General features: G+C 62.5%; 1 protein-coding gene across 1 annotated transcript; it reads left to right on the forward strand.

Annotated features, from left to right (window-relative positions):
- Positions 1-8,165: 8,165 nt before the first annotated feature.
- NKAIN4 (sodium/potassium transporting ATPase interacting 4) lies at positions 8,166-21,993 on the forward strand. The gene is given in 9 exon segments (XM_032878704.1): positions 8,166-8,309; positions 12,534-12,675; positions 12,979-13,055; positions 13,849-13,876; positions 13,879-14,034; positions 14,119-14,179; positions 19,020-19,101; positions 20,559-20,616; positions 21,847-21,993. Coding segments are annotated over 9 exon segments (834 nt in total). The 3' UTR covers positions 21,933-21,993.
- Positions 21,994-22,767: the final 774 nt, after the last annotated feature.

Genomic DNA, 22,767 nt, shown 5'->3' on the forward strand with positions numbered 1-22,767 from the left:
GGTGAGTGCCGTGCCACCTGTCCCCGAACGCAGGCCTTCCTCCCTGCTCTCTGCTCGTGGGGATCACACCCACTCCTCTGCGTCCTCCTTCCTGCTCTGCCCCGCCCACGCCCTCCTCCTCTCCCTGTCATTCAGTGTCCCTCACACAGAGGTGACTGGAGGTAAGCTCCTGAGGCCCAACTGCTGGGTCCCACTTTGCCACCAAGATCACAACAGGTTCAAACCACAGTGGGCAGGAACGGGCTGAGGCTGGGGGGGCGGGGTCCATTCACCCACACGGCCAGGCAGGGAGATGAGGAGCTGGAAGGATGCACCCCTTGCTCCAGGATGCCGTGCGGGGCCTCTTGGGTCCCGGGGCTGGCCCCTCCAGCGGGTTTCCCAAACCAGCCTACGAGCAGCACCTCCCTCTGTGGTGCTTCTCCCTCATCTGCCTTTGCAGCAGGACCTCATTCTTCCCAAGCGCAGACCCACGGTGGAATTTCTCTAACCAGCCCCGTACTGCAAACCGGGGTTCTGTTATCACCATGATCGCTTTGTCACTAAATAAACCCACTAAGCTGGGTTTATTGCCCTGCAGTCCCTTCTTTATCCTAGGGTCCCAAGATGCAGCTTCCAAGGCTGCAAACTCCCTGGTTCACATCCACCTTTGTACCAGCATCCCAGCAAGAAGCCTGGCATTCCCTTGGATTGGACTACCTTGGGTCATGCGTCCACTTCTAAGCTAATCAGAGGCCCAGAGGATGGTCTGTCCAGCCTGTGGCATCTGAGCCCCAAGCTCTAGCCCTGGAGCCTCAGGGGGAGGTGGGTTCCCCAGGACCAGAAACCTGAGGAGGCAAGACGTGGGAGAGCGACCAGTCCATGTACCCACACTGCCCTGCAGCCCACCTCAGGGCCCACAGGGGACCAGGCCAGCTTCCCCCAGGAGAGGTAGAGGCAGGGTGTTATGTTCCCCTCCGTGTGTCTAGGGTGTAGCGTGAAGCCGGAGGGGACAGCTAGCGTGATCCACAGGCTGGTGGCAGGTGGGCGGGGCTCAGCCTGTTTCTCTGTTTTCTCGAGGTCTGGCTGTCCCTGGAAGGGAGAGAGACTGGTAAGGGGGACGGGTGGGTTGCCAGGAGAGGTGGGACCTTGGCCTGGGGAGGGGAGGAGAGAGCATGTGGCCCAGATGTGGGCATGTCCAGTTTGGGGCACTCAGGGAGGCCCAAACGGCTGACTCGCAGAACAGGAACAGCACCAAGGACCTGGAAGGGAGAGGGAGCACGGGCTGGTGACACCCCAGGAGGGACAAAGAGCTGCTAACTGACCCGCACCGACCCCGAGGCCAACAGGACCTGTGAGGTGTGGATCAGAAGCGTGAAATGTAGCCCAGTCCCGATGGGGGTGCTGAGCGGGCTGCCCGCTCCCTGTGTGCGTTCAGGGAGGCCCGAGAGCCTGCGTTCTTAGCTCCCAGGCCTGCGCCAGCCATCATGGACGGAGCCTGCGGGGGCCAGCCTCCTCCCAGGCGCCAGGGGCTGCTCCTTCCAGCTGCCAGCGGCAGAGGTGAGGGGCACCTACGCTGCCCTGACCCCGGGCTCCTGCTGCACTCACACAGGCTTGGAGTCCAATCCCGTCTCTGCCATTTCCGGGCTGTGGCAAAGTCCCCGGGCACCCTTGAGCCTCCGTTTCCCCATCTGTAAAATGGGGACATCGTCAGGCCCTCCCTCGAAGGTCCTGGGATGGAAGGGAGCCCTACAGCAGCTCTGCTTGGGCAGCTCCTCTGTGCAGGGCCTCCTGCCACTTGTCACCCTGGGGACAGTGGACGAGAGAAACAGAGGCTTCTCCAGGGGCTCTGGAGAATAAATAGAACCAAGGAAGTGAGAGGGTGTCAGCTGGAGCCCTTCCTGGGCTGCTGAAGAGAGGGCTGCTGAGTCCTCCCTAATGGCCCCCAGACACTGACCTCGTGCGACGCTTATGTGCCCCACGCCAGAGCCTCCGCTGCGAGAGACAGACAGAGATGAGGAAGGGAGAGTGAGCATATGCCAAGAACTAAACGGAGGGGGAGGCTGCTGAGCTCTGGAAGGACAGTCAGACAGGCCTTGCAGACCTGCTTTCCTTCTCCTTGTGCTTTTCCTGCTTGTTTAATGAGCTAAACGCTTAAGGAAGGAACCCCAGCGCCCGCCTCTGCCCTGCTTTCTCTCTGTGATCCCCCAGTCGCCAAGAGGAATGACGAGGTCCCCAAGGAGACCCCCGAGCGTATGCTCTGGGCTCTCCTGGAGACCATCCGGGAGCTGCAGACTGGGACTGCATGAGCTCTGTGTCCGGCTCGTCCTGTGTGTGACCCTGGGCTGAGGCTGGCCTCCCTCAGGCTCCTCTCTCCACAACAGGAAGCGTCACCTGGCCAGGGTCCCCAGAGAGCACTGTAGATGGAGCAGACAGTGGTGCGTGGGGTCCCCAACTTACGTATGAGCCCAGCCACCCTACCCGAGGGCCTGGGACAATGTGATGGTGGCACGCAGGCCCGGGGACATGCATGCTGGGGCCACCCTGGGGGATGGACAAGGCAGACTAGGCAGCCCCCGAGGATCTGAGCTCCAGACTGGGGTTGGTGTGGCCCAGAACCCACTGCTGCCCTAGGCCAAGGACGGAGACCCCAGAGCCCCAGCCACTCCAGGGCCACCATGTGTCTCCGTGGTGACACACTCTCCAAGTTCGGTGCAGTTCATGATGCCCTCTTCCCGGAGGCTGGGCAGGGAGGCTGTGCCAGGGCCCCAGGGAACCCAGAGCACCAGTCACCAAGGCCCGCTGGCTCTGGCTCTTGGCTTTCTGCGATCTGCTGCGGGCAGAGCTGTGCGGGACACAGGGGCAGCCGGCCCAAGGTGCCAGGCCGGGAAATTGGCCTGGACCATCGGGCCAGAGGGGAAGGAGATGGGTTCCCCAGCAAGGTGGGGGGGAGTGTCAGTGCATGGGGAGGTGGAGGAGGAAGTCAGCGGAGGCGTGCTGGAGAGGGGTGGGTGTGTGCAAGGCTGTTTCCACGAATTAACAGCCACCTTGGGGGAGAGATGCCCCATTCGAGGTCTTGTTCATCAAGGGCCCTGAGTCCGGCCCGGGAGCTCCGAGATGCTGGAGGAGGAGAGATGTGCTCTGACCCAAAGGGCCCGCAGCTCTTGCCTCTGAGCCTTGGGCAGGGACCCGCTGAAGGGCAGGGCTCTGTGCTTCCCAGCAGCAGAAACCCACTGGACCACCTGAAGCCCAGGAGCTTCTCCAGGAAGGACAGGGGAGCCTGAGGAACAGGCTTGGTGCACAGACCAGCAGCTGCTGGCCGCAGGGACCTATGCTCAGCTCAGCACCTGCAGTCCCGTGTGAGCATCTGACCGGCCACACTCGGCCGCGTGCCACCCCTGTGTCTGAACCGGCCCAAGTGGGAGGGTCCAGAGTGCACCCCAGGGACCCCATCAGTGTGTCCCCCTGTGTTCTGATGCCCTGAGGTTGTGTGTGCATAGCCTTGTGGCTTCATGGACGCCCCCATCCGTGTGACCTCTGTGAGGACAGGCGACCCCCAACAGGAACCCGGGTGCTGTTGGGAAAGCAGGCCCCAGCACTGCGTGTCTGCCTCGGAGGGCAGAAGGTGGGGGCCAGACATGGGTTCAGGCTGAGAAGCTACCAGAAGCAGTGAGGGCATCACTGTGTGCCCGGCTGGGGTTGGAAGGAGGCCACACTGATCTGGGGTGTTTGCGTCTGGATGGAGCCAGGATTCCAAGGATCCTGTGGTTTGGAGGGGGCGTGGCGGCATCTACTGGGGGGGACCAGGGAGCGGGAACGTGGCCGGGGACATCAGTCGGGGGGGTGAAGCCCCCATGGGGGAGAGTTTGGCACCTGGAACACCCCTGAGGAGGCTCCCAGGGGCTCGCACCGGGCTCCCCTGCAGGTCAGGGACACAAGCCCACCCACATGGGAAACACATCGCATGCTGTTGGTGGGGTGGGGGGACCCTCCTTTCAGGGCAGGGGCTGGGCACAAGCAGAAAGGGGCTCCCTCTTTCTACTCTTCTGTGATCACCCGGAGAGCGGCCAATGCCATTATCTCTCAGAGGAAGAGCAGAATGACCACCACCCACTGGGCGGCCTTGACCCGGTCAGGAGGCAGGGGCCAAGCTGCCTGTTCTGCGTGGTTCTGGGGATCGGCCTCTGTTTTTCTGGGAGTGTCTGTGGATGGTTAGAAATTTCTCCCAGTTTCTTCTGAAAACACTTGCACACGTGGCAATTTCCGTGGCTCCGGGCGTGTGGGAACGTGGCATATTTTGATAGTGAGGGTGAGCCAACCCCACACAGGCCTGGGCGCGTTTCCTGTTGTTTCTGGTGCAGGGCGGGAGGGTCCAAGAGAGCGTCCCAGAACCTCCGTCCGGCCTCTCCGAGCGCAGCCCTCGAGCCGTAGCCCCAGGAGACACGTTCCTAATGCCCGGAATCTGTGAGTGTGACCTTTCTAGGAAAAAAGATCTTTGTAGATGTGATCGAATTAGGGATCCCAATATGAGATTGTCTTGGGTTCCCCTGGGGGGGGGGGACTTACGTGGTGTCACAAGTATCCCTATAAGGGACATGTGGGACAGAGACATAGAGGAAATGCTACCTAGGACAGAGGGGGAGGGACACGGCCACCAGCAGCCACAAGAGCTGGAGGTCCTGGCTGGATCCCCCCTCAAGTTCTGGAGGGAGCACAGCCCCACCCATACCTTGATCTTGGACTTCCGGCCTCCAGATCTGTGTGAGAATAAATTTCTGCTGTTTCAAGCCCTCCGGATGGTAGCAAGTGAACACAGCAGGGTTACGCGGCGGAGGAAAAGGAAAGCACGCACGCAGTGCTCGCCTGAAGAGCCCTGCTGCCCGGCAGCTCCCCGCTGGGCACCCCCAGGAAGAAACAGCCCCACATGTGTTGAGTGTCCGGCTCTCCCCTCTGGAAGTCAGGGGAGTCTCCCTGCCCCCGTTGTCCTAGACCTGCCCCTCCCCACAGCCACAGCGACAGGGCGGTGTTGACATTTCCAGCCTCGTTTTGAGGACTTAGTCCTTTGGGTGGGTGTTGGGCTCCTGGCCACCCCGCAGCCCCTTGCCCCTTGCACAGGCCGGTGGGGTCTGCAGGCAGCCTGTCTCTGTGCTTTGGTTACAACTCACCGTAGTGCACTTTCTGGCTACCCTGATCTGGCAGGGGCAAGGCAGGCCAGGGGCGGGGACAGGTGTGTTCACCTTGGGTGTCCGTGCAGAATGAGGCTTGCTTGGCACCACTCAGCTTTCCAGAACTGTAGTGCTCAGCCAGCAGCACGTGGAGTGAGGAGCGAACTCTCACCGCCTCAAGGTGGCTGGGTCCCAACACTTCACGGCACTGCCCACTGTGTGACCGGGCTGCGTCACAGCGTTCTTGTCCACGGGATGGGTGACTCTGCGCCCTGGGGGTCCCGCTGCCTGCCGCAGCAGGGGACACACCATCAATCCCATGCAGACCCCACACGTCCGAGCTCAGGGTCCCAGGGGCTTGGGCCGACCCCAGCCCCTCCACCGAGGACTTGGACTCTGGAACAGGTGATGGCTGTCAGTTCTGATACTTTGTGGTGCTGGCAGGAGGAGGCTGGCCTGGTCCCACTCTCGCCTGGTGTCTGATTCCAGGTGGAAGGGCAGACAGTCGCCGTGATGGTCTCACTTGGTGTGATGCCATCCGTGTCCGTGCACAGTGCCGCGTGCATCAGGGCTCGGTTCCTACGGACACCCAAGCTACGCTCCATCCTACGGCCACACCACACTTGTAAAGACCTGTTAACCTGTTCAAGGACATGTGGGTTGTTTCCTCTTTGGGCTCTTCCAAATGACGCTGCTACACAAACGGGTGCACACGCTTTCCTCCGGCTGATCCATTTCTTCTGAGCTGGTGCCGGCACTGCTGGTTCCCATGGTGACCCTACAGTCAACGTCTCAAGGAGCTTGCCAGACAGCCTTCCCTGGGGCTGCACCATTCACGTCCCCAGCAGCGCGGGGAAGGTGGACTCTGGCCACCCTGGTGGGTGTGAAGCAGAGTCCCCTTGTGGTTTTGACTTGCATTTCCATCTCCAGGTGACTGGGAACTCCAGATACATCGTGGTCTCCCGCGTGGGCCTGGGGCTGTCCCGTCTTCCGTCTGCAGATGGGACTGGGACAGCCCTCGCCCGCAAATCCTGGTGCAGACAGGAGAATGTATCCGGGAGAGATATTCTGGGAAGCCATGGAGCCAAGGGCTCCCACGCTGCCAGCTGGTGACCTGGTCTGCCACCCCGTCCCCAGGAGCATCCGAGACACTTTCCTTTTGATAAAACTGAAACCACACTTCACGGCAGTGAGGAATGTCCCAGGAGACATTTGTCCATGTCTGGAAACATTTTCGATTGTCGTGACCAGTGGGGATGCCATGTGTCTAGTGGAAGAGCCCAGGGGTGCTGCCGGACTCCCAGAGTGCCCGGGCCCCAGAGCACAGAGTCACTGTCCCCTCGTGCCTGGGATGCTGGTTTTGAGAGGCTCCATCGCCTGTAACATCAACCCACCTATTTTTTTCATTGAACATCTTCCTAGGAAGTCCCTTTCCGGGTGTTCTGAAGGTCAAGATTTGCAAAGAAGATCAAAAGCCTTGGGTGGTGAGTCCAAGTTCCCATGTGTGACCCTGTCACTGTAGCAGCCCCCCCCCACAAGCCTGCTGAATCATCCCCATCAGGAACTAGACTTCCCATGGGGGGTGCTTCTAGAGGCCCCTTCTTCTCCCTGGCCCACCCCCACAAAGGCCAACGGATTGAGCTCCAGGGACCTCCCTGTGCCCCACTCTGCCTGCTCCCTCCCTCCTGCCCATCAGCAAACAGCCCCTGAGAACACTCCCCCTTCCACCAAACCGGGTCCTCCCAACCCTTCTACTTACTGGGGTCTGAGAGCCGCATACCTCCATAGACCCCGGGTTACAGCTCTGCTGTGGCTTTCTCTCTACTTTGCTAGGGACTCTAGACCTTGGCCTTGCTCTTTTGTTAAGTGGACAGTGGGACCTTTAGCCAATATTGTATTGGTGAAAACTCTTGGTGCTTTGTAAATCCCACAGGTGGGGTCAGGGATTGAGGTCACCGTGGGAACCTGATTTTAGATCACCCACCTGTGAAGGGGCCGGTGACCATGGGGTGCTCAGAGCGTGTGGGGTGAGCACCAGTACCGCTTTGCCCGGCTGAGTGGCTCAGCCATGGAAGCCATCACCAATGGGGCTGGCACTCTGGCCCTGGACTACTGGAGCCAAGAGCAATGGCCTGAGGCTGAAGTGTCACCCACACCCCCACGTGCTCTGCTCAGGGACCACCTGCTGGCTCCCCGTGTAGGAGTCACTTCCCGAGGACCAGCCTGATCATGGCTCACACTGATGGAGAACTCTGGGGCTCCCTGTGACTCAAGGATAAAAGCAAAGCCTCTGTATCCCCTCTCACCTGCCTCCCTTCTCCCATCTGCCCTGACCCTGCTCAGTCCCACCTCCAGGCCTTCGCATGGCAGGGTTGTCCCCCAGCCCTGCCTCAGAGGCACAAGACCTATGTATGCCTCAAGGCTGCGATGCTGGGGGCTCCCTAGTGTCCCTACCCCCAGACCTGACCCTGCCCTGGCACAGACACAGTTGGAACAGACTTGGCCCCCCTGTCTCCCCACATTCTCTGGGCCTGTGAGCCCTTGGTAGACCATCCCACCCTCCCTCTCCTCCTGAGTCCTCAGACCTGGGAGGGGACCTCTGGGCTGTGAACCCTGGCCGGGAGCCCCGGGAGGTGTTGAGGAGGTTGACGGGGGCAGATGCAGGAGGTGCTCGGTGGGAGGCGACAGGCAGGGGAGGGGAGGGCTGCTGCTTCCGCCCACTGGTCTGGGGCAGGCTCCGGGCTCTGGTTCTGTACTCGGGCGGCAGCGCGGCCGGTCGCCGCTCCACGCCTCCTGACGATTAAGAAGGGGTCCCGCGTCCCTCCCCGGCTCGCGCGAAGCCCCGGAGGGAAAGAGGGAGAGGCGGCGCGGCTGTTCCTCGGAGGCGGAGCTGGGCCAGGGGGTCGGGGGAGCCCGGGACTGAGGGGCGGGAGGCTGCGGGTGGGAGCCGGCTGGCGGCGGTCCGGAGTCTGTGGGGCGGGGGCCGCCTCGGGGTGGAGCCGAGGGCCGCGGGGCGGGCGGGGAATGCGGGGCGGCGGGGGCCGCGGGCAGAGGCGCCCAGCAGCCGGCGCGCGGGGGTGGCTCAGGTCCAGACTCGGGGCCGGCGCGGACGCCGTGGGCTGCTGCTCCGGCCGCCGCGCGCTCATCTTCCTCCGCGCTTTCCAGCTGGTGAGTGGCCGCTCCTGCTCGGGTCCCGCGGTCCCAGCGCGCGGGGTGCGGGGAGGGCGGGGTCTCCCGCAGGGGACGGTCAGATCCGCGGGCTTCGGGGGCCGAAGTTTGCCGCGGCCCGGGAAGGGTGGGGAGCCAGCGTCCTGCGCGCGACCCCGCTGGCCCCTGAGGCCAACCTCCGTGCCCCGCTGGGCGTGTGCGCCCGTAGGGAAGTGGGGGCCGCCGCGGGGACCCGATCGCCGGGGACAGGTGCCAGGGAGCGGCTGGAAAGGACCCGGGCGGAGCCTCCGGACGACGGGGCTCCTGTGCGTGAGCGCGCGCTCCCTTTCCAAAGCCAGCGCCAGGCCCTGGGTGAGCGGCGCCGGCCCATTTCTAAGGCCCGGGAGCCTGGGGGTGGGGATGTGCTTGCGACTTCCCGAGTGTATGTTAAGGGTGTGTGAGCGCGGCCCTGTCCCCTTTGGCTCGGGAGGATGGGGCCCCCTCGCCCTTTCTCTGTCCTGGAGAGATGGGGAGGAGAAAAGACCAGCCAGCCGGCGCCCAGAGTTGCACCTGAGACCCTTCTGTGTTGGGGATTAGCTGCTCCCCTGGATCCAGAGCTTTGCCTCTCTTGCAGATTGCTTCACTCCCCCCTCCCCCACCACACTCGTCTGGGCCTGGCCAGGCTTCCTCTGCCCACCCAGGCCCTGACCCCTCAGGCCCGGGTTTGTGGGGCTGTCCTCCGTGGGGCTGGCCAAGAGCTCCAGGTCCCAATCCCCCACCTGTGCTGGGCAGGGCTGGGGTCTCAGGAGGCAGGGAGAGGCAGAATCTCTGCCCTCAGGCACCTGTCTCTTTCCTCCAAATCTGTAAAACCGAGGAAGTTCTGGGCTCCGGGATCCGAGCCCTGATGCGACCTACTGTCTGCCGCCCGGCGATGGGGCGCATGAGGGGCTGGGCCATGGGCTGGCGCAGGGCGACCTCTGGGCAGAGACGGCCTCTCCCGTGCCCGGGGTGAGCTCCGCAGACACCTGAAGGGCTGTGTGGTGAGCCAGGAGATGGGGGTGCTGGGGAGGGGGCTTCGTTTCTGCTCATCCTTGTCCCCTGAAAACTCGCTGCTACAGTCTCCGTTCTGTACCATGACTTACAGCCCTACCGTGCGCTTCCTTCTCTGAGGGAGTTCTGCTGCCTCTTCCTGTAGGTGGAGCCTCCGAGAATTCTTTTTGCATTTCTAAGATTTGTGTATTTATTTGAGAGAGAGAGAGAACCTGAGCAGTGGGAGGGGCAGAGGGAGAGGGAGAGGGACTGTCAGGGGACTCCTCACTGAGGGCTCGATCCCAGGACCCTGAGACCATGACCCGAGCTGCTGGAGAACTGAGCCGCCAGGCGCCCCTGTGTGGGTAGTTCTTTAATTCTTCCTGGCCTTTGCTAGCCGTGACCCAGTCCTGCTTCAGGTGCTGGGAGGAGGAAGCCCCAAGCCCAATGCTTCCTTTGGTTCCCATTTTTGGGGTGCTGTGAGGGGCGTCCCGGGACACGTGTCTGCTCTGTGCTGCTCTCCTGCATGCCACAGCCTTCCTGCCCCACAGGCCCGCGGGGGATGGGCAGCTCCAGACCAGCCCCCTCCCCCACCACCGAGGCCAGGAGGTGAGGCTGCGGTAAGGACTCCGGCTGACACAGTGTCCGTGACACTCAAGTGCTTTCGGGCTGAGCTGATTTTCAGGTTCTGGTGGCCAGAGGGCACGCGGATGCAGATGCTCCTTCCTGACGGGGTCCCAGAGCCCCCAGCACAGTGGCAGGGCCCTTAGGGTGGGTTGGGGGAGTGGGGGTGGGACCTACATTTTGGAAGATCAGTGCAGGCTCTGGGAGCTACTGAAGCGTGAGTGTCCTCTCTGTCCTGAATTTCAAGATCCATAAGGGGTGGGGTGGGGGCAGGCAGGAGGCCAGGCACCAGCTGGTGAGCGGCCTGGGCCTTCCGGGGCCACTCTCTGTGGGGAGGACACACGGCTTGGAGGCCCTGCTGAGTATCCCCACCTCAGGCGCAGGCTTGTGATGGGGATGGATGCCCCGGGAGGGGACAGACAGACTTGCCTGAGCACATGGCGGCAACACTGGGGTCTGTCCATTGGGCAGCTGGGTCTCTGTGCACCCTGCCCGGCGTGTCCACGGCCCTGAGTCAGCCCTCCTCCCCCCTTCCTGGCCTGCTAGTGCCCTCCGACCTCCGTCCCCTTCCTGGAAGGCCACCAAGCAGGAACACCCGTAGTCCCAGGGATGCCCCCTGTGGTCCAAAACCGTGGGCACAGAGGACGCAGGGCATGGTCAGGGAGGCCGAAGTTGGACAGCAGGCACCTCAGACGGGAGGGGACAGGGGGCCCATGGTCTTCCCAGCAGCTGCCTGGCCCCCTCCTCTTTGCTCTGAGGGCGTCCCTATGAGGGGATGGGCCCAGCTCATGGGTCCCACCTGCCCACTGGGGTCTCAGACTCCGACTGAAGCCTTCTTAGCCGCAGTGTCGGTGCCGCACGTCCTTCCAGATGTGTACCGACCACTCAAGACCGTGTCGGTTACAGACCCCTCATCCTGTGCAGGGCAAGCAGTGGGGAGTCTAGTGACTGGCCAGACCCCAGCAACACCCGCTGGGCATTAAGAACAAAGTGGGGACAGAAGGTGGGGGCTTGGCTGGCCCTGGTTCTCCTCAGAGACTGCCTGCGTCTCAGGAGACGATGCCTGTCACCTCCTGGCCTCGGTGGGGGCCGGGGGGGGCTGGTCTGGAGCTGCCCATCCCCCGCGGGCCTGTGGGGCAGGAAGGCTGTGGCATGCAGGAGAGCAGCACAGAGCAGACACGTGTCCTGCCCTTGAGCCGCTCCCAGTCCCCACGCCCCGCTGTCTCCCAGGATGGACCCCAGCCTCTGCAGGGCACACTTGGAATGTCCGCAGCCAGAGACCTGGAAACAGCTGCCGCTGCCCCTTTGGGACCATACATGGGAGCTGGCCGTGCCCCGGGTGCACCCCCGGCCACTGTTTAGGGGGCTGGTCAGAGCCCCGCAGGCAGCCGGGGTGGGGGCAGGCCCAGGCGCTCCTGTGGGGGTCAGGGCGTTTGTGAAGTCCACAAAGGCCCACCCCGCTGGGCTCTGTCTGTCCCTCACTGCAGTGAGGAGCAGTGTGGCGCCTGGAGACCCATCTGGCCTGCTTGCTCATGGTTCCAGCTCACCCAGCCTGTGGGAGGGACCTGGAGGGGGGCTTGCTGGGAGAGGTTTTCCTCTGGGACTCGGCAGGTGGCCCCACACAACCCATGCAGCTGAGTTGGCTCTGGGTCGGGGACTGGCTGTCCCCAGGCCGGTGGCACGCTGGCGCACAGTGGGGCCATAGGGGAATGGTGGAGTGCGGCCAGGAGCCCTGCCAGGATGCTGTCCCCTCGCTGCCGCCGTTGTGCCAGGGTGTGGCCCCTCCCCTCCGACCCTTGCTGGACATGCCGTGTCTTGCATGGGTGGGAAGGTGCTGGGTGCGGTGGGTCTCGCTGTGTGTGCTCCTGGGTACGGTCTGGTTTCTCCCAGTGATAGGCCAGGGCCACAGAATGGCTGAAGGAATGTACGGACGCGTGTGCGCCTGCTGGGGCCGGGACGCACTCAGAGCCGGTAGGTTGCCCCTGCGGATTAAACATCACGTTCCTGGGGCGCCCAGCGGGCTCAGCGAGGGGGGCACGCCACTGTTGACCTCAGGGTCGTGAGCCCTGCGCTGGGCGTGAGGACTACTAACAAAAGAGAAAGAAAGCAAGGCCTTAAAAACCATCGAGCTCCGCGAGGTCTGTGAGTGCCTCTGCTGGTCCTCTGTTGGCCGTGCCCGCAGGGCTGGAGAGCGGGAACGGCCACAGTCCATGGAGTGAGGGGACAGCCCAGCAGACGGGGAGGGTGCTGACCGGAGCTCCACAGGGCCTCAGCGCCCACTCCTGCTGAGAGTGTCCGAGAGCCGCAAGCCTTGGCCCCAGGTTTGTGGCTGGGCCTGCAACCCCGTGAGTTAGAGCAGCCCGGCGTTCCCATTCTGGGGATGAGGGAATCCAGGTTGGGGGGTGGTGCTTGTCCAAAGACGACCTTTCCAAGCAGAAGGGACACTCCCAAGGTGAGACTTGAGGGCCAGTTGGATGCGTTTGGAGATTTCTGTTGGAAGACCCAAGACCATTGCCGGCGCCGGGTGGTGGTGATCGGACGGGAGACGCAGGCGGGGGTTCTGCCGCCCTCAGGCGCCCGCGCTGCCCCGAGGTCACTGCCCTGCAGCGGCAGGTGTTCGACTTCCTGGGCTGTCAGTGAGCGCCCATCCTGGCCACCTTTGTCCACATCGTCGTGGTCATTCTGGGGCTCTTTGGGACCATCCAGCACTGGCCTGGCTATGTCGTGGTGGTGAGTTTGTCGTGCTCCTGCAGACCCCCATGGGCAGGGGGTGCAGGATGACCAGTGGGAGGGCTCTGGCGGCATCGTGCCCTAGAAGCCACAGGAACATCCCGGAGAGTCCGGGATTCAGCCGCCGCAGCCTGAGCCCTGTCTGGGGCAGGCTCGGGGAAGTCACCAAACAGAGCGTGCTGGCTGCAGACTCGGGGAGCAGAGTTGCCCCTGCTAGCCCCCTCCCAGGGTGCTCAGGAAAGGCAGGTTGGCCCCCACAAAAGACCTGAGTTCACTTTCCCCACCCCTCCCCGTCTCGACTTTCCAGCTGTGTGGGCAGCCGTCTGGGTTACCTGGAATGTCTTCATTATCTGCTTCTTCCTGGAGGCGGGGGGACTGTCGAAGGTGGGTAAGTCGAGGGCTTGTGGCCGGGCCCCTGAGCATTATACACGGCTGCTTGTGGGTCACTGTCTCTCCCGTGATCGGTTCGTGGCCCTGGCCCTGGCCCTAGCCCTGGCCCTGGCTCCCAGGACAGCCCCGGGCCACAGAAGGGACTCATAAAGGTTGGGGGAAGACCTGTGATTTGATGGGTAGACGGGGGCTGTGGGCAGTGCGGGCAGTGGGCTTGGAGGAGGGCTGGGGAACAAAGAGGTGCAGGGGGGCACCACGAGGGGCAGGTTCTTTCAGATGCTGGTAAAGCCCACCGCCCTCTCCCGGGCAGGCGGGCACCCCCTCCAAGCCGCAGTCTGCCAGAGTGGTGGTTTTATCTCACCCGAAGCTGAGAGCCAGGGGTGCAGGTCGGGCTGGACCCCCGCTCCGCCGCGGGGCAGACTGGCCGTTGCTTTGTGGGGCCACAGCTGGGGCAGCAGAGCAGGGAAGACAGACGTTAGTTCCAAACCTAAAATGACAGTGGTGACCAAGGACATGAAGGAGGGGCCGAGAGCACTGTGAGAATACACCCTCAGGGTCTGACCTGGGCAGGGAGGCCTTCCTGGAGGAGGGGGTGTAAGCAGGGTAGGGGGCCAGGGCAAGCAATGGGAGGCCTTCTTGCAGGGGAGTGACGAGCAGGCCTTGGGGTCCCTACCTCCCTTGGCTGGAGGGCAGGGCACCCCTCCCCCTTCACAGGGGCCCACACTGGGCTGTGGGGGGTGGGTGGGCCGTGTCCCTGCTGCTCACCTGGTCCCACCCTCACCCCCAGAGCAGCGAGCTCCTGACCTTCAACCTCTCCCGCACTGCTCCTGGTGGCATGAGCATGGCCCAGGCTGCCCGCGTGAGGAGCCACAGGCTGGTCTTGGGTCCCTAGACGGCCTTGGTGCCAGGCATTGGCTGCGCCCTGGGGGCATGGCTACGCTGCGGCCCTGCATGGGGCCCTGCAGTGGGGAGGGTCAGGGCAGGAGAGGAAGCGGGGAAAGGGGTGGGAGAGGGGCTTACAGGTAAGGAGTCACCCCCACCCCCATCTGTCCCTCAGGCCCCTGGAGCCTCAGTGTGCTGCTCAGCAAAATAGGTTCGGAACGGGCTCCAGCCCCAGGGTGGGCACGAGGGTGGGAGAAAGACAGAGCCCGAGGCTCTGTTGATGCTGTCGGTGGGTTGGGACCAGAATGAAGGTGTCTGTCTGTCCCCTGCCGGCCCTGAAACCTCCATCACAGCCCCTCCAAGTCACACAGACACCTGACATGAGGGGGGCAGAGACGCAGCTGGGCTGCACATGCTGTGTTGATAGGGGTTGTGACCCCATGAGTACAACTACAGGATGCCCCGTGCCGTGTGATTTTCAGATCAGCAAGGACTACGTTTCAGCGTTGCACGCTCTACGCGGGATTTGTGACGTACACGACATCCGTGGTTCATCGTGTATCTGAAATTCGCATTTAAGTGGGTGTCCTGTATTTTATCTGCAAGCCCTGAAAAGAGAAGTGTTTTAATGCAGGGGCCGGGCGTGGGCAGGAGCATCTCAGGCCTCAGGAGCTGGGCCAGCGCCCGGCCCCCTCTGCCCCTCCAGACTGGGGACTGGGGACTGGGGAAGCTGCCCGGACAGACTCCGGCCATAAACCGGTGGCTTCTCCAAGCCCGTTTCTCTTCTGCGACCCAGACGGTTCTCTCCCCACTCCCTCCCCACCATGGAGGTCTGGGCACTTGGCTTCTGACCCCCATGGAGGGGCTCTGGGACTAGATGGGCAGGAGGGAGGAGGAGCGAAGCCGCAGCTTCCTGGGAAGCGGGGGTCCTCTGCAGGGCGCCCTCCACCATCTGCATTCAGGCCAGAAGCGCCAAGTCTCCTGAAGCCCGTGAGGGGGCGCCAGGAGCTACTTCTACCCACGTTCGGGGACCCCACTCTGAGGGGAGAGTCTGAACTCAGCGGCAGACGGCTGCTTGGCGCCCGTGCCTCTGGCAGGCTGCCGTCGGGTGGGGCACATGGTGCGGGCACACGGTGCGGGCACACGGCGTGGCTGAGGTCCATGTCTCATCCTCCTGTGCCTGCCTCGTGTCCCTAGCATGTGGACGGGGAACGGAAGCCCGGTGAGAGTGGGGAGCGTGTTGCTGGAGGGGTCTGCAGGAGCTGCTGGCTGCGGCTATGACCTAGGATCCTGGAACATCATGGCTGGAGACAGTGACTGCGGGTCGGGAGTCTAGGAACGGCTTAATCCACCGGTGCTGGCTTGAGATCACTCACGAAGCCTCCGTTGGCGGAGGCTTTGGTCACCTGAAGGCTGGACCGGGGCTTCAAGGGCTGGTTCCAAGGGGGTTCCCTTGCGTGCACCCCCCAGGGCTGCTTGGGTGTCCTCACCATAGGGCGGCTGGTCCCACAGGGCAAGCAGGTGGAGAGGGACGGGCAGCTGCATTGCCTCTGAGACCCTGTCTTGGATGTCACACTTGGTCATTTCCAGAGGATCTCAGCGTTTGCACAGGTCAGCCCTAGTCAGGGTGGGAGATGGCCCTGCAGGGCATGAGCTCCGGGGAGATCCACCAGGATGGCCCTGCAGCTTCTGCAGGAGCCCAGGCTCTCCCTGCTGTTGGTTCCCTGCAGTGACAAGGCAGACGGGGCCCAGATGCCTCCCTTTCTTCCAACAAGGCCCAACCTCTCTGGATTGGAGCCCTAGGGAGGCCCTTTCTCCCCATCATCTTCTCCAGAGAGATAAGGACCCATCTGAAGAAGAGGAAGGTGGAAGCCCACAGTTTTACTTAAGGCCCGGAAACTGGCTGCAAGATGCTCATACCCAGAAGAGGCCATTCCAGGAGGGGTCCAGGAAGGGCATCTGCCCCATGCCCTCTTTCAGGGCTTAGGTGGCTGTGGACACAGCTGTCTGGTCAGCAGAGCCCAGACTGGCTTTGACCATGAGCATGTGGCCTCTGTATTCTGGAAAGCATGGCCCCATCACCAGGCCCCTCAAAGCTGGGGCTGGGAAAACCCTGTGGGCTGCAGCCCCTTCTTCTCTCTCAAAGTCTCCAGGAGCGTCCTCTAGAGGCTTCCCCCGGGCCCAGATGGAATGGGTGTCCCTCCTCCAGGTGTCACCTTCGGTGGGCTGTGTACCCTGTGGGTCTGGAGCTTGCCCTGAGCTCACACACCCAGAGGCAGAGCCTGTTACAGGGATGCTGTCTGGCCGAGGATGCTGCTCAGCAGGGGGTCTCTCAGGGACCGCGTCCTTTTCGGGGGGGTGTGTGTCTTATCCACGGATGCTTGTGTGACACAACGAGACTGGTTGTGAGTAGCAGAGGCAGAGGTTAGGGATCATGGAAGGAGCACGAAGAAACAGACTGTGGACTCCGAGGTGGTCAGACAGCCTGGAGGGCCCTGGAGGAAGGGGAGGTCAGGGAGCTCCTCCGAGGGCAGGCTGGCCGGGCAGCCATGTGCAGGCGCTTCCCTGTGTGGGGAAGGGAGAGGCACTGGGAGGAGCTGGGCCATTGTGTGCGAGGCCCCTGGAGCCGGAGTCCGCGCTGGGCTCCTCCCTGAAAGGGACACCAGCTGCTCCATGCGTGGCCAGGCCACGCCAGCTGGGCCGGTGGTTTCTGGCTTTTCAACGCTTTAGTCTCCCAGGGACACCGTAACAAAGTACTATGACAGGCCACTGGAAACATTTGTTTTTCTCCGTTCTGGAGGCAGGACTCCAAAATCAAGGTTCCGTAGGGTCGGTTCCTGCCAGGGGCTCGGGCGGAGGGTCTGTCCCAGCTTCCGGTGTCAGACGTCCCCACCGGCAGACGTGGCTCTGTCTTCACACAGCCTTCTTTCTTGTGTTTTGTGTGTCAGATCTCATCCCTTTTCCTTAAATCTCAGCATCTGGGGTGGCCTCGTCTTAATTTTGTCATCTCTTCAAAGAGTGCTTCCAAATAGGACCGTATTCATAGGTCCTGGGGGTGAGGACTTGATCATGTATTTCTGAGGCTACAATTCAACCCACGACAGCAACTAAACAATTCCTCGGGGCCACACAGATGGCTTCTGGCTCCTGGAGGACACGCGTGGCAAAGCGCTGCCCCCTTGGAGACCAACCCAGGCCCCTTTCCGAAGCTGTGTGTCGTGCAGGCTGTGCGGGTGGTGCAGGGCCGGGTTAGGCCTGGGACAGGCCTAGCCGCAGGCTTTGCTGGCCCTGGGGAGGCCGGGCAAGGAACCTCCTGACCTGATGGTCCAACGGAACCCACTCGCTCCTGTCCTGCCTCGTTTCCACCACAGGACCCAAGGCCTACCAGCACGGAGCCAGGTGGCTTTGCCCCAGGACCTTGGAGTGTGTGTCCATGTGAGCCTTGACCCTCACAATGGAGTCCAGTCTGGCTAGTGCTTCTCCAGCCCTGGGCAGTGCTGAGGCCCTGGGTCTGGCGGGCGCCGCCTGCGTGAGCCACTTGAGCCCCGTGTCTCAGCTTCCTGTTCTGTGGCCTGGGAAGCAGTGGGGGAAGGACCTGTTGGGGGAGGTCAGGTCAAGGCTCTGCAGGAGGAGCTCAGTCCGTGTTGGCCAGTAGCTCCATGAGCACCGCAAAGGACACACGGAGCAGCCCGGGTGTGTCCGCTGCGTCCCTGGAGGGAACTGGTCAGATCTGGAGGCTCCTGACTTTGCTTGGTGTAAGCAGTGGCGTCGACATCCCTGTGTCCAGGGGGGTTCACAGGACAGAGGTTCGGCATCCAGCAGCTGACTCTGGAAATTGAATTCTGAATCTTGGGCAACGCTTGGCTGCTCGTGGTGGTCCACATGCCATGTTTTGGCAGCTTAGGTGGCTGCACACTTCCAGCATTCCCTCCTCTCTGGTTTTTATAGGCCCAACGGATGATGAGACTGGGGCATTTGGGGTGCTGTCCCCACGGCCAGAAGCCAGAGCCGCCCTTCCCTCTGGTGCTGCAGACCTCACTCACTGATACAAAGTGAGGGTCATGGTTACCTGAAAATGTGTGGGAACTCAGGCGGCTTCCTCGAAAGGAGAAAGAACCGGCTTGGCAAGGACACTCCTCCATACATTTACAGAATTTTTAAAAAGGCAACGCAAAGGAAACTGGGGAAGAACAAATGAAGATTCCTGGTGGGAGTTTCCAACATGCTGCTGCTGGTGGGAGGAGGGTTCCGTGTGGCGATGGGAGAGACGGATCCATTGGGTTGCAGGGATGGACTTTCTTTCATGAAATGCAAGATTCTAAAGACTGGTTCGCTGGTATGTGCTTTGCCCCCCAGGAGTCAGCCCTCTGATGATTGTTCTGGAGGGCTTGGAGGGGCGAGCCCTTAGCTGGCTGGCCTGTGGTCTGGCTGGTGAGGAGAGAACCTGCCATGGAGGCAGAAAGCCTAGTGCTGGTGGAGCGGGGTCTGCAGGTACCATGGGCTTCTGGGAGCTTCGGGGAGCAGCTGGGAGTGGGGCGCAGGGGACAGACAGGAGGTGGGAAGGCAGAGGTGGGTTCATGGGGTGTCCTTCCCCAGGACCCTGTGGAGGAAGAGAGTGGGGGTGGGTGGGTGGGAAGAGGCTTCAGCACCACGGCCAGCTCCAGCCCGGCCCTTCCTGGGAGGGACACCAGGTTCCCATAAGAGTTCTAGAGGACTCCTCAAGCTTCCCTCTTGAGGGGGAGGAGACCGGCTTGTGGCATCGAGGGGGGACTGTTGGGCCTGATCTGTGTGTGAAGATACCACGACCCAAAGCTTACGTAAACCCCTCAGGCCTCACCGTCACAGATGGAGGGTCGGCCGTCCCCGGGGAGGCAGCTGGAAATGCTGTCCTTCCCCTTGCTTCCAAGACCGTGCTGCTGGCCACCTTCCCGTCCACCCCATGCCATTTCTTACCCCACCCTGGGTTGTGCTAGTCTCACAGACAGACCCCACTACCCTCTCTCAGAAGGTCTGCTGTGCCGTCTCTCCATAGCAGGCCCCCCGTGAAGCACCTTTTCTCTTTGTCCCCCCGACCAGTCAGGATCCTTGCAAGACCGAGGTGGTGCCCTTTCGTTGGGTTAATGCCCAGGGGCTGGTGAAGGGGCTGTTCCAAGTCTGGGTGCCATGCGAGGGACAACCAGCGTATCCCACTCCCCTGGGGTATATAGGCACGGAGCCGTTGCCCTCTGGCCCGCAGGGGTGTGGGGAGGAGTTACATCCAGGCAGAGCTCATTGGAGCTGTCCCCCTGCCCCTGGGATGCAGAGCTGCAGAGAAGGGACAGAGGGGTCCACGCTTTGTTTCTCTCCCTCCTTCTCCTGCTGGGCTCCCCATTGGCTGACCCAAGCAGGAGGACGCTGGGGCATGGACACCATCCACACCACAAGGGGTGGGGAATGTGGAGCAGGGTCAGATGCAGCACCCCCAAGCCACCGCCATCAGACTCCTGCTCCAAGCTGCATCCTTGGGGTGGAGACCACGGCTTGGTATGGGAGATGCTCGGATGCCCGACAGCATGACCTCACCATCCTCAGCGGCCTTGCAGCTTCCCAGCATCTGTGGAGGAGGCTGGCTTTGCTTCCCTGGGCAGAGCCTCCCAGGTGAGCTGGGGCTGCCAGCCTCTCCCAAGGCCCTGTGAGCACACAGGGCCGTGGGCATTTCCTGGGAACCTCTGGCCCTGTGGCACGGGGATGCATGTTAGAAACAAGCAGTCCTGCTCAGGGCCCACCCTGGGCTCTGGCTGCGAGTCAGGGCTGGTCCCCTCATTCCCATAAGGAGGATGCAGCTCCCCGACGGCGTGAATGCCACCCTCGGGAGGTGTTAACCCTTGGTTACATCGCCTGGGCCGCATGAGTGCAGAGAGACTGGACCACAGGCAGTGCGAGCCCCCTCCGTCTCAGCTGGAGCCCTTTCTCCCACAGTGGTCCTGGTGTCTCGCTGTCCGTGGGGCACCTAATGCCCACCTGCCCTCTCCCCTGAAGTCTGAGTGTCCTCCCGCGGGCCTGGCTGGGGAGCCTCTGCCCAGTCAAGCCCCTGACTCCCTCAGGACAGCAACCAGCCCTGTCCACTCTGTCCAGAACTGCCCGCCGAGCTGGGTCCTTGGCACCTGCAGCCGAACCATCCGGCCTGGCTGGCTCTGACTTCTGCAGCCGCGTCTGCGTGTGGGCACCCCCTCCCCGAGAAGGAGAAAGCTGGTGGTTGGTTACGGCAAGAGGACCCCACAGTGATGGCCGGGCTGGAACTGGGGCGAGGGCTTCGGTCTGGGGGTCCATCAGCTGTGGTCGTGTCTCTGAAGGCTTCTCTCTGCACCTCAGCCTCCTGTTAAAGCAGGTGGTCACCTTCTGGACTCAACCACTAGCCAGTACTTACCCTGCTCATACCCCCGCAGGGAAGTCAGATGCCACTTGGATCATTGAAGCTGAGGAAGTCCCACAGACACGCTCTCCTTGCGCATTTTACAGATGAAGAAACCGAGGCCTGGCAGGGGCTGTGGCCTCATGGTCAGGACACCCTGGGGCTTCTGTCCCCCGTGCCTCGAGCTTGCCTTGTCCTCATCCCGGCCTCTCGGTCTCTTTCAGCTCCTGGCCTTCGTCTACGCCTGCTACATGGTCAGCGTTTTCACCGAGGAGGACAGCTGTAAGTGTGTGTCCCCCGGGTGCCCAAACAGCCTCTTGGTGACCTGGCCTGGACCGGCCAGGCCGTGGGCAGGGAGCAGAAGGTTGGACACAGAGGTGGTGACTCTGCGTTCTCCTGGACTTCTGCTGGCAAAGCCTGAGACCTCGCCTCTTAGGTGGATCCCCCTGCCCTCGGGGGTCCGTGTCTGAGCAGAGCGGAGGATGGCCCAGCCACCTAAGAACAGATGAGAGGGTCCCCGGGCTTTGGGCACCAGGGCTCAGCTCACACCCAAGCCCCCAGGTCCAAGGGCTCCCGGACTGCAGGGCAGGTCACACGACAGTCCCCACAGCAGCCGCAGGCAGAGGTTCAGTCCTCAGACCCGCAGAGGGGTGGGCCGCTCTGTGTCCCTCAGCCTGAGAGACCAGGCCCTACTGGCTCTGGGGACCCCGTCAGGCCTCAGTGCCAGCCGGTTCCGTCTGAGCAGCACTTTTGCTTTCTGCTCACAGAGGGGGACCCCCTTGACCTTCCTCTGATTTGCAACATCTCAGGCACGCTTACCAGGCCTGACTACCCCTGGCTTGGACACGATTTCCTGGAAAGACTCTGCAGAAGACAAGGCTGGGGTGGGTTGGGCCTGGGTGCACCTGGGGGCCACTGCTCCCGTGGGCAGAGCCCTCTCTGGGGCCCGAATGGCTTCCTATACTGGGAGACCAGACTGGCTCTGGACCAGCCCCCAGGTCCCCCAGTTCTCATGCCGCGTGACCCCCAAACCATCACTCAGACCACTGCCGGCTGGGAGAAAACTAAGGGGAATTCACATCTTGGTTACATTAAAACGTTCCGGCATGGGAGTCAGCCCTGCGGTTCAGAAATGCATCACCTCTGCCCAGCAAGCCCAGCCATGCGCCAGCTGCGCAGACACAGCTTCAAGGGGCAGGTGGCTGATGTTCGTGGACGTGATGGGGGGCAGTGGTTGGGCCACAGTGAGGTGCCGCGCAGCCCTGAGGACCCAGACCGGCCCCTCAGGCTGCCTCCCCCTGCTGAGCTCGTCAGTGTCCACCGGAACGTTCTGCCTGGGGAGTCACACTGTCCATCCTCCAGAGGGACGTGGCCAGGCCCGGGCCGGGCCTGGGGCGGTGCCTGCCCTCCCCTTGGGGCCCTCCAGGCTCGCCCCGCCTCTGCCATCAGCACACAGAGGTTTGTGGTTGGGCATGCCATCTTTTCCATTGTTTGGGTCTTGTTTCCTTTCAGTGGATTTCACTGGTGGATTTGACCCACTTCCTCTCCGCCACGTCAAGGAGAAGCCTTCCAGCCTCTTGTTTGAGCAGGCGCACTAGTAAGCATGGCCAGCAGAGCCCGCCCCTGGCTGGGCCTGGCCAGTTGGTTTAGCGTAGCTGCGAGGCTCCTCTCCTTGTGGAATCCTCACCAGGCATCCGTCTGCCTATCTGTCCATCTGTCTATTGTCCGTCCGTCCACCTATTCCTTGCTCCCCGAGATCGGCTCTGTGCCGGCTCTGTGCTGGGTGTGGAAGAGCCGAGGCTCTGGGGCGTGGCCCCTGCCCGCTGGAGCTGCAAGCCTGGCAGAGTCCACGGACTTGGGTCTGAGATGGTTTTGTGCTGGGGGTGCTGGAGAGACCTCCTCACAGGAGGGCGACGTCTTCTCGAGGGGTCTCACTGCGGCAGGAAGTTTGAGGTGTTGGTTTCTTTGGAGAATCAGACTTCTTTCCTCTTAAAAAGCAGTGTCCAGGACCCTGCATGCCCCCAGGCTCAGGATGGGGGTAACTGGGCGCTGCCCACCTCCTCTCAAGCAGCCCTTGCCAGGTCCCACATACAATCCTGAAACTTGGGGTCCAAGAACTAGGGTCCTTGTCATCGTGGAGCTGCGCTTCGCTTCCCCTTCTCCCATCCCACCGAGGCCCTTGGACACAATCCTGCCCTCGAGGCAACCCCTGTGGCCCTCCCCTAGGGTCCCCGCCCTCTCGGCAGCCACACCCTTTCCGTCCTACAGGTGAAAGCCCATCTCAGCCAAGGGCCGTCAGGGGTGGCAAGTGTCCCATCTCTGTAACAGGAGAGCCCTCGCTCAGGCCACCCAGCCTGGGCAGAGGATGAGAGCAGACTGCCCCGGGCATGCGGGGCTCTGGAGGGGCTCGCCAGGCTGGGAGGGCCCCTCAAC

This window comes from Lontra canadensis, unplaced genomic scaffold (genome assembly GCF_010015895.1).
Source record: "Lontra canadensis isolate GAN:19392208 unplaced genomic scaffold, GSC_riverotter_1.0 scaffold65, whole genome shotgun sequence".
Lineage (NCBI taxonomy): Eukaryota > Metazoa > Chordata > Mammalia > Carnivora > Mustelidae > Lontra > Lontra canadensis.